The 11441-nt window shown below is 33.1% G+C and overlaps 1 protein-coding gene across 1 annotated transcript; it reads right to left on the reverse strand.

Annotated features, from left to right (window-relative positions):
- Positions 1-7428: 7428 nt before the first annotated feature.
- On the reverse strand, positions 7429-8853 carry LOC139853967 (uncharacterized). The gene is made up of 2 exons (XM_071843303.1): positions 8827-8853; positions 7429-8649 (listed from the first exon to the last, which is right to left on the reverse strand). The coding sequence occupies exons 1-2, from the start codon at positions 8851-8853 to the stop codon at positions 7429-7431; spliced, it is 1248 nt and encodes a 415-aa protein (XP_071699404.1).
- Between the last annotated feature and the right edge of the window lie 2588 nt (positions 8854-11441).

The raw sequence follows: 11441 nt of genomic DNA on the forward strand, positions 1-11441 counted from the left end.
GGTTTCCTAGTAGGCCGGCGAAGGTGATGGCGATTTAGGTTTAGTTATGGGGAATTTAGAATCTCCCAGATGGTTGTTGTAGGTGATTTAGGTATTTGTTTTGGGAATTTAGTAAGGACACTCCTAGAAAGATGATGTGGAAAGGTTGAATTGTAGGAGGGACTTTTTCCACAATTTTTTTTGGAGGGATCGATTTTCCTAAATGGAGGGATTATTTTTTCCCAAATTTTTTCTTCTTATCGCTAGAAATTATGTTTTTTTTTTTTTTTTTTTTTTTTTTTTTTTTTTTTTTTTGAAAGCAAGGCATAATATTAAAAACAACCAAACAAAACAAGGATTAGAATGGGCCGGCAACAAAACGACAACTGGACCACATTCAACAGAGAGAGCAACTAACTAAATGGACGGTTTGCAGAGAACAAACCAACCCAAAAAACAAAAACGAGACACGATAACAAACCATACAAAGCACGATATTTAACGTTAAAATTAGTTACGAACTAGCATTGTTATTTTTGAATTTTTAATTTTTAGTAGTCTTATAATTTATTATATTTTATAAAATTTGTTACTAATATATAACTTTAAAACTCTCTTTGTATCAAAATAAAAGTCTATCTTACTATTAATATTTTTCCCAAAATAATTGTTAACTTGAAAAAATAACTATCAAATATAACTAAACTCACTAATTATATTAATTTATTAATCCCAGTGACTCATCTTTACATACATTCAATTAAACTTACGTTAACTAGTTGTATATTTGAATTTATCAATAAATTAATCTTTCCTTCCTCCAAAATAAAAAAGCATTGATATTTATTTTTGTTAAATTTAAAAAAGATATGATAAATATCAAATTTGCAATTATATTTAACGTAAGTTTAATTGAATGTATGTAAAGATGAGTCACTGGGAGTAATAAATTAATATAATTAGTGAGTCTAGTTATATTTGATAGTTATTTTTTCAAGTTAACAATTATTTTGGGAAAAATATTAATAGTAAGATAGACTTTTATTTTGATACAAAGAGAGTTTTAAAGTTATATATTAGTAACTAATTTTATAAAATATAATAAATTATAAGACTACTAAAAATTAAAAATTCAAAAATAACAATGCTAGTTCGTATGCAAAAGTAATATATTAATATAGATGAATGTAAATCATACATTCTCTTATTATTTAGACCATTCGTAAATAGGGTAAGTGACCCCGTTAATAGTCGATTACCAGGTGTTTGTAGTTCATATGAATGACTTTTATCTCTATGCCGTGCGAAATGCCTGATACAATATTATGTTTATGAAAGATATTAAAAATCGCGAGGCAACCTACGGGGGAGAAAAGGATACGAACCTACTCTGCTAAGCATTATGAAATATGGTTTTGTACACGAGATAGGTGTACTGTATTTAAATCTTGTGGTCTATAAAAATGATGAATTTTATTGTTTACGATAAACCTATGAACTCACTAACTTTTTGGTTGACACTTTAAAGCATGTTTATTCTCAGGTATGAAAGAAATCTTCCGCTGTGCATTTGCTCATTTTAGAGATATTACTTGGAGTCATTCATGACATATTTCAAAAGACGTTGCATTCGAGTCGTTGAGTTCATCAAGATTATTATTAAGTCAATTATAGTTGAATATATTATGAAATGGCATGCATGCCGTCAACTTTCGATGTAAAGAAAGATTGTCTTTTAAAAACGAATGCAATGTTTGTAAAATGTATCATATAGAGGTCAAGTACCTCGCGATGTAACCAAATGTAATGTATTCGTCCAGATGGATTAGAACGGGTCATTATATTTGGTAGTAGTGGGGGTGGTGGTGGTTTGTGGTAGTGGGGGTGGTGATGAGTGGTGGTGGGTGGTGGTAGCAGTTGGTGATATCCGTTAGTAGTGGTAGTTGTGGTGATAGTTGGTGGTAGTGGTGGTGGTGATCGTAGGTGGTGGTGGTGGTGGGTGGTGGTAACAGTTGGTGATGTTGGTTAGTGGTGGTGGTGGTGATGGTGATGGGTGGTATTGGTATGTGGTGATGGTGGTGGTGGGTGGTGGTGATAGGTTGTAGTGATTGGTTGTGTTGGATGGTAGTAGGCGGCGGTGGTGGCTGGTGGTAATTTGTGGTGTTGGTTTTGTGGTGATGGTTGATGGTGGTGGTGGGGGGTTGGTACTGATGGGTGGTGGTGGTGGATGGTGTGTGGTGAACAATGTTGAAAATGGCATGTGACAAATATAGATTCTTTCAATCGAAAATGATTTCACATGTCTTAAAAAATGATTAAGCTTTTCATGAAAATATTTTTTTTAAAATAGCTTCAAGGACTAGTCACTATTCTTAAGAATTGTATTTTAAAAATGACCGCCTACTAACTATTCTTAACCAACTCAATATGTCAATGTATAAAAAAGTTCAACTTGAATTTAATTCTTAAGCTTAACTCTCAAGTTATGTTTAATTTTTAAGCATAACCCTTTGTTTAGAAGTCTTTATTAAATACTTCATTCGTCCTAAATAACTTTGTACCTTACTATTTTAGTTCGTTCTAAAAAAAATTGTCTTCTACTTTAACTAACAATAAAAATCAATTAGTTTCTAATTAATAAATTTTTTTTTTTTTTTTTTTTGTAATTGAAAATGTAACATTTAATATTTAATATAGAAATATATTTATCAAAAACTTTTTATAATAAATTATTTTACTTAAAAATACTCATCCAATTAAAGACATAAGAGCATTTATAATTGTGCATGTGATATCACATACAGTTTATGCACTTTTTAGTCAAAAAGTGCAATATGCATGTGAATAGGAAATGTCAGTTTCTGACATCTTTTAACCGATGTGTCAGTTTTTGCGTCAAATAATAGGTAGAGTGATGTGGTAAAATCTAATTGAAAATTATGTGAGTAAAAATAAATTAAATATAAAAAATATGTACGGAGTATTTTGTTAAATCAGAAAAATCAGTGATTGGTTGAAGGCTTAAGTGACGATTTGTTTTTGCGTCAGAAGTCCAACTGAAACTTTGGCTCTGTCAGTTCTGATAACCTGTTAGGCTCCATTAGTTTTCGTCAGTTTTCGCCAATTTTGCCATGTTTAGTTTACACCTCATCTAGCGCCTCGAACTGAGGAACTGTAAGAACTATAGACAACTTAGAAAAATATTGCAATAAAATAGAAGGTAACCCTCACAATAAAGAGAGTATAAAATAAAATTATTAATTTTATTAAACAAAGTTATAAACTAAACAAATAAACCGTCTAATTTACTTTAACTCCGTTAATCAATATTTGGCGAAGAAATCGGATCTAACCACATCGTCCATTTCATCCTCATCTCCAACAAATCTTCGAGATTCAGTTTGTTCATCTTTTATGAGCGGTTAAAAGAGAACCCATGAAATTCGTAAGATGGGTTTTCTCAACGTATTCGCCTCCACCCCATCTCAATTTCAATCTGCAAACCCTAAAAAATTATCCTCATTCCTTTATGGTTCAAACAATCCTCATTCCTAAACCCTAATTTCAATTCCGAATCATACATCCCCGATCTATGAACATTCGTCCGTTTCGAAACTCTAAGATCGGAACTTCAGTCTCATATTTCTTATCTGAAACGTAAACTTGTGGAATTGTTTAATCAAGATTATGAAGATTTCGATAATTTATGTACGATACTTGTGGATGTGGATGCTCCTGTATTTCATATGCGAGCACCACTGATTAAGATACGTGAGAAGATATTGGGGTTTCGTGGCGCTTTTGAAGGATCACCTGTGTTATTACAAGGTGGACTTAAGCAAAGAGTTGAAGCTTCTTTTGATAGAGAGAGATCTTAGAACTTTTGATTGAAACTTCACATGTCGTTTCCAAGGTAAAGCAATCTGGAACTTTTGACGCTTATTTAAGTTATATACATCACATACATATAGCTGTATTTAGTGCGCTTATAAGCGAGTTCCATTCGTATAATATAAATTATTCGGGATGTTTTATACTTTAGGCATGTTCTATGGTATGTATATTTTACACTGATTTGCTCATCCAATTTTTTAGAGATAACTAATATGTATACTTTTGTTTCTAAGATAAATTTGTAGTCATGGTCAGAAGAATGGATTTTTATACATTTATGAGAACTGGATTTTTTGACATTGTCATTGTGGAAGCACATGCAAGCTATCATTGTATTAGCTGTCCAAAAATTGCTTGCCTAATAAGAGAATGATATATGTTGAATTTTTGAAGTTTTATCTGCCGCGTATTGTATACAATTGTAGTTTTTTAAAGCTTTTGTTAGCCTTGGTTAGTGGTAAAAAGGAAATTAATATTGGTTAAATACAGAGAATTATCCGAGCCCACTACATCTTAATGAATAGCTTCTTCTTAATATCTTTATGATGGCATAATGATCTATTTACGGGGTGGGACTTAATTAGTAGACCGGTTTTGTTTTTCCAAAGGGTTGCTGCAAATAGATGTATTCTGTTACATATGTGGGGTGCATCAAGTCATTTAAGGATTTATGTAGGTTTGTTATTGTGATTGCAGGTTGAGAAACTAATAAAGGAGTTGTACAGTATTCCCATTGATAGTTCAAATGGAGATCTACATATCACATAAAAAGTTCATTTAAGTAATGGTGTCACTACACTGCATACTGAAACTGGAATAAATCTCAGGGAAACTCAAAACTTGCTTCTTGAGAGAATTTCTAGTGAAATGAACCGGCAAAAGTTTTACTTTGCTCACACCAAGGTCTTTTGACTACATTTATTTTGTATCAATAATCATTTATATTGCTTTCTTTAGCATTAAGTTCAAAGTATCTCTGTTAATGGCAGTACAGAACCTTCCTTTAATTGAAAACATGGAAAAAGGATACAAAATGCAAAGTCATTGTAAGATATAAGCTTGGGACTTTTTTTTGTAGATGGATTGATACACAAATATGAAAATGCAGTTTACAATTGCTTATGTGCTTATGCTGCTGTGGATAACGCCCGGAATGTAGAAGAGATATTTCGTTCAACAGTTGTGGCCCCATTACTTAACAATAATTTATTGATAATTAGTGCAAGATGATCAGAGTTGTGGAACTTTTATCAATAAATTATTGATTATTGATTGATGACGCGGAGGATGTGCAGAATCACCGAATATGACATTTGGTTCTTATGTAAGCTATATCAGAACTGTTTGATCATCATGCTGTTTTCCCTAATTCTCAAATAACCTCCGCTTTTGGATCGGGTGTGAGTGAAGTCGATTTGCCTATGTTGTTTCCCACATCAGGTTATTATATTAGTTGTATATTATTGTTTATATGTTTTATTTAGTTCTGTATTAGTTCTATTCTAATATATTGATTACATATTGAATACCACAGTAATGAATGTTATCTTACGACGCAGTCATCGTACGGTCTGTAGTTCACTTCGGTTTTGTTTAAAGAGACTACAACAATGGCAACTTTTAAAGGTATTTCAATTTGCCTATTGTTTGGATTTACTTTCGGTTAATATTAACATTTGGTATACGTCTTAACTTATTAATATTTACGTTTGACATACGTATATGGATGAATTTAATGTATGATGTATTTGTTGTTCCCAGGTTGTTCTTTAGTGGCTATCCACACACATTTACAACAGCTCCATCAACTTTAATCAGAGTATGCTATTAACTGCCTCTACTAATCTACTATCATGTGACTGTGATGTATATTTCTAATGTTTATTTATAAGCTACTACGTTAAAAGATTTAAAACTAGTCACTATAGGAGCCACTTATAACTGCTGAATCCTTTTACTGGTCCAGCTGACCTGCACGTGGACACGTAAATAAACATCCCTTATATATACTAATGCTAATACTATTACGACACACAACAGTATTCATGTATAGCATATTTTGTTCAATCACTCATCTTGTGTTCTTTGTGTTACAATATTGTTATTGTTATATGTATATTTAAGATCAATTTAAGATCTTTTTTGTTTCCTATCCTTACTTGATGATTTGTATGCAGTTTTTATATTTCATGCATGTTATCAGTCTCGCTGGTAAAAGATACTGATATGAATAATTGTGATACATTTTTACTTTTTAGGGAGGTAGCCGCTAGAAGTGGTAAATTTTGACTGACTTATTTATCAGTGGAAGTTTATATCCTTTTCGAGGATCCTTGTACATTAGGTTGTCAGCGGATCGTTGTGTTTTTGTCACTGTATAAAGACCATAAATGTACAATTGCATTCTACAGTGTGTGTGTGTGTGTGTATATATATATATATATATATATATATATATATATATATATATATTGTAGGTGGAACTATATGCTTATATATGATGGTTTCTTTGCAGGTGGTACGTGAGGATTGATGAACATAGATGTCGACCCAAGACGTTATGTGTTGCTTGTCGTTAATTTCACATTTTTGTCAAATATTATTCGAAGTATTTATATGTTGGATTATTTATGAATTATTTATGTTTAGTCTTTTTATGTTACGAGAATAATTTATTGAAATTAATTATGTTTTTTTTCATACTCCTTTTAATATATATTATTAAATTAATTATTAATTGGTTATTCATAATATGTAATTATATCAATTAAAAACCAGATAGGGAAAAAACGCCCAAAACCCAAAAAGGGGATCCGGATCTGAATATTCGAACCAGACCTGAATAATCGAACCGGATCCATATTATCTGAACTGGACCCGATTGCCGAACTGGATCCAAATATCCGAAGCTGAAACTACTATGACTTGTTAGGACTTATAGTTATGTCATAATAAACTTGTTATAATATCATTATATTAGGACCATTTTTCTTGGTAATAAAGTAACATTATTATATTATATATTAGGACCCATTTTGTGGTTTTAAAGTTTAAGATATTTATATTAGGACCTTTTTTTGTGCTACTAACCTTAAAAATAATGATATTAGGACTCTATATGTGGTACCAAAGTAAAATTTGTGCATATTAGGACTTTTTTTTATTGGTACTAAACTACTATATCGTTACATTAGGACCATTTTTATTGATACTAATGGAGGTTTTGTTATGATATGACTCTTATTTGGGTATTAACATAATAATGGGACAATTTTTGTTAGTCCTTAAGAAATATAAAATTTAGATAGGACCAATTTGTTGGTACTAACGTAATTTACTTTTACTATTGAGACTCTTTTATATGTCCCAATCTAAATATAAGTCACTCGATATATACTTGTAAGGACTTTTCTGTGTGGTCGTTATATATATTATAGGACCCGATAGTTAGTTTCATAATCTTATTAACTTTTAGGACACTTTTCTGCGTCTATACTTTATACGACCGCCTTAGTTGGTACACATGTCCTGTTGGTCCTATCAGGCCAAAAGGTCCTATAAAGTGATATTATAGGACCAATTTGGGTGTCCTATATGTACACTTTTGTTGTAGTGTGTTGAGATCGAAGGATATAGCAGCCCTTCCATCGAAGGCCTCATCGAACCAGGTTCCTCAAAGATACGTTTGAAGTGATTAAACACCTCCACTTTGATGTCATGTGGCTTTTCATTCAAAACTCCGTCGATGTTAAGTCCCCTAATGCTGGATCTGTTATATCTATTACGAATGATAGAATGAAAAAACTTTGAATTTTCATCCCCATTGAGAGCCCACTGAATTCGAGCTTTTTGCTCGATCATGCTAGCTTTCGATTTCTCTTTTTCAATCCAATGTTTTCTTGCGTTTTTCCAGAGGTTAAGTTCGTTGTCATCCAGGATGGTTGTTTCGACTTTAAGTTCAAGTGAGTTTGCAATCGACTTATGCAGGTCGATTTCTTTGTCCAGCTGCTCGAATTTAACTTTGCTCCAGGCTCTCAGTTTTGCTTTAAGATCTTTTAATTTCACCATGAGTTTACAATCAAGTCCAGGCCCATTATAATTGGAGGTAGCCCACGAATCCTTGACTGTGTTTTCGAACTCTTCGTCTTCAAACCAAGCATCGAAAATTTTAAATGGTTTTGGCCCAAAATTCTTTTCTTCGTCCTTTAAAATAATAGGGCAATGATCTGATTTGGTTCTTTCAAAAACCACCGCTGCCAAGCAATCCCAAAGACGATAAAATTTTTCATTAACAAGAAACCGTTCTAATTTGCTGAACTTAGTACCATCATCACTAACTCTAGTGTAGATCCTACCACCGAGAGGAATATCCATAAGGTCGTTTGAAAGGATAAAATCGTTAAACCATCTTACCCTATACTTAGAAAACACACAATTAAATCTTTCAGATTGGTCCCGAACTTCAATGAAATCCCCACATAATACCCATGCCTCATCCCTACTACCCACGATGTTTCCTAAAGACTGCCAAAATATTTTTTTCTTGTCATCGTCGTGAGGACCATACACGTTTACAATATTGACAATGTGGTTGTTGTTTTTCCACTTTCCGCGAGTACCAATTGCATAATCTATCGAGATCACATCGATAGCTTCGAAATAGTTGGTGTCCCATAAAATAATGGACCCCCCACCCCCCCGATTTCCCGACCATCGCCCTTTGAATGAAGTCAAACTCCGGATTGCCCCAGAGTCGTTCAACCCACGATCTATCGACTAAATTTAATTTGGTTTCTTGTAAGGCTAAAAATAACGGTTCTTCACTTAGAATCATCCTCTTTGTAGGCCCGAATTTACTCTCTTTCCCGACACCAAAACCCCGAATGTTATACGACATAATCTTCATGATAACAATAATAAAAGTCGAAGGTTAAAGGATAGATGAGTTCTTACTGAGGTGAAGTACCCTTCTTTTGCCATCTCAGTCCCAAACGGCATCCAAACTCATGGAGTTCTTCATTTTTAATAGACTTAACTAGAATTCAATCTCAAAAGTTAACTAAAGGGACGAGAAACTCAAACTATTATAAGCTACTTAATATTTAGTCCCACGACCGATGTGGGATAACTACCCAACACGCCTCCTCACATCGAGACGTGCAGATGGGCTCCTAACATCAATATTAGACTCGTTTGGCTCTGATATCATAGATGGTAATGATACGCATAGCTGCACACTAAAGGGGACAACACTAAAATAATGGCGGCACTTTTACAGCTTTTCGGAATAAAAGGACAAAGACAAAATGACGAGGCACTAACAAAACTTAACCCCAAAAGTTTTATGCTTGATCATTCTATGCTTGATCAGATAGTTTTTAATAGACTTGAGCTCAATTAAACCCCAAAAGTTAACTCAAGGCGACGAGGAACCCAAGCTATTATAAGCTACTTAATATTTAGTCTTATGGCCGATGCGGGATAACTACCCAACAGTCTATGAATTGAAAAGTGAATGAAAGGTGTTGTACGACAATTAAAAAATTATAAAACCAATCCCTATGGTCTCGCCACTCTTGGCCACAGGCCCACCTGTCACTCGTTACCAGTGTGGTATCACAAGCACCGACTCGCCATTGCTGCTCGTTACGGTGCCTCACCATCAATTTGGAGAGAGTGAAGGTGCAAGTGGTCTTCACCTTTAGACCGTTTGAGGCTCCAACGGTTGAATTTGAATGTATTTTTTTTAATAGTGAATCTTACACAAAAATTAACCCAGGACACCCATTATTGTTTCGATGGATGTTATTACGGAGATCAGTTTTCATCCCCTTTAAGTCATACGTAGTTGGGGAAAGGAAAATCGTTCAAAAACCTTGATGTTAGTGAGATGGATTTTTCTAAGATTTATGCCTTTCTAAAAGAAAATGTACCTTTCAAACACTCGGACGTCACGTACTTCGAAGAAGTACGTTAAGAAAAGATTAGTCTACATTAACCATGAACGTGAATGGGATGAAATAAAAGAACGAGCAAAGATCATGCGAGAACCTATAACGATGTATGTTATTTTTATTGATGAAAGTTTTAATTTAATTACAATAACGAGAGTAGTAACGAGTCAGACTGTGTGAGTAAGGACTCGATCAGTACTTAATAAGGTTGTTTATATAATCATATCGTTTTAGTTATGTCTTTAAAAAAAAATATATAACCGTATTTGTGTTATTAATAAAAATTCTCTGTTAAAAATATAACTATATTTACAATTATTATTATTTTGTGTCAAGAATAAATAAAAAGAAATAAAATTAGTGACATGACAGTTCAGAGAGGCAATGATAGACAAAGTTTATTTATTAGTTAATTATAGGATTTTGATGTAGATGTGACGCTGATGTGACAGTAAAAGAAGTAAATTCTTAGTTCTCACATGGAGGATATTAAATTTAATGGGGAAAATATCATTTGGATAAGGGGGATGATTCTCACACACACTTTTTTGATCCTCACACACTTATTTTAACCTTTTACTCTTTTAATAATACTCAATTGGTATGTGAGGATAAAAAAAGTGTGTATGAGAATCATCCCCCTTTGAATAATCAAGGTTTTAAATTTATTAATAATAAAATGAACACATAGGGTATGTTTGCCAAAATTAACTAAGTTTGAGTTGGAGCTAGAGCTAAAAAATTAAGCTCTACATTTTTAAGCTATATGATAAGATCTTAAAAATAAGCTTAGAAATTCCGCTTCTCAAAATCTTATCATAAGCTCTACTTTTTCTAAACTCTTTATTATTGTATTATTGTGTCATCTAAACTAGGGATGACATCGGGTCGGGTTTAGGGTAATCCCGGACCTCGAGCCCGATTAAGAAACCCCGCCCCAAACCCGGCCCGAAATCCGCCGGGTTCCCATTTACTTACATACTATCGGGTTTCGGGTTATCCCATGGGTGAACGGGTATACCCGATTATTCATTCTGTATTTAGTTTTCAATAGGTTACCAAATCAAAATATCGAAAAATAACTTAACTACTTCATGTTTAAATGTTTAAAGTATTATAAAATATCACATATAAAAAGTTGATTGTAAAGTTTCTAAAATACTCAAATACACAAGGTATATAAAATATCACATCTCGAAAACTTGTTGTACATGATTATATTGAATAAAATTATACTCGTTTTCAAAACAAACAAGAGAAATTTTTCATACATTAACAATATAATACTAATACTAAAATTTTACATAAAAATTATTATTAAAATTTCTCGGGCCGGGTATACGAGTATGCGAGTCGGGTATACGGGTCGGGTAAACGGGTTTGTATCCAAAACCATATCCGAACCCGAACCCGAACCCGGATTTTTTTTTTTTTTGTAACCATTCCCATACCCGGTCCATGAACCGACAGACTCGGGTTGAACTCACCCCAATTATTACGAGTTTGGAGTTTACCCATCAAGTACGAGTGATTTTGCCATCCCTAATCCAAACACTTCCATAAACTCAAAACTTTTGATGTGTTTGTGTTTAACCAGATCCATAATTTCCACCC

This window comes from Rutidosis leptorrhynchoides, chromosome 6 (genome assembly GCF_046630445.1).
Source record: "Rutidosis leptorrhynchoides isolate AG116_Rl617_1_P2 chromosome 6, CSIRO_AGI_Rlap_v1, whole genome shotgun sequence".
Lineage (NCBI taxonomy): Eukaryota > Viridiplantae > Streptophyta > Magnoliopsida > Asterales > Asteraceae > Rutidosis > Rutidosis leptorrhynchoides.

What these genes read in the sequence shown, in the direction of transcription:
- LOC139853967 (XM_071843303.1), bottom strand. Translation starts at nt 8,853, where the DNA reads ATGGCAAAAGAAGGGTACTTCACCTCA. An exon ending in AAGAAGGGTACTTCACCTCA is followed by an intron (nt 8,650 to 8,826) that starts GTAAGAACTCAT and finishes AATTAAATTTAG; the next exon opens with TCGATAGATCGTGGGTTGAA.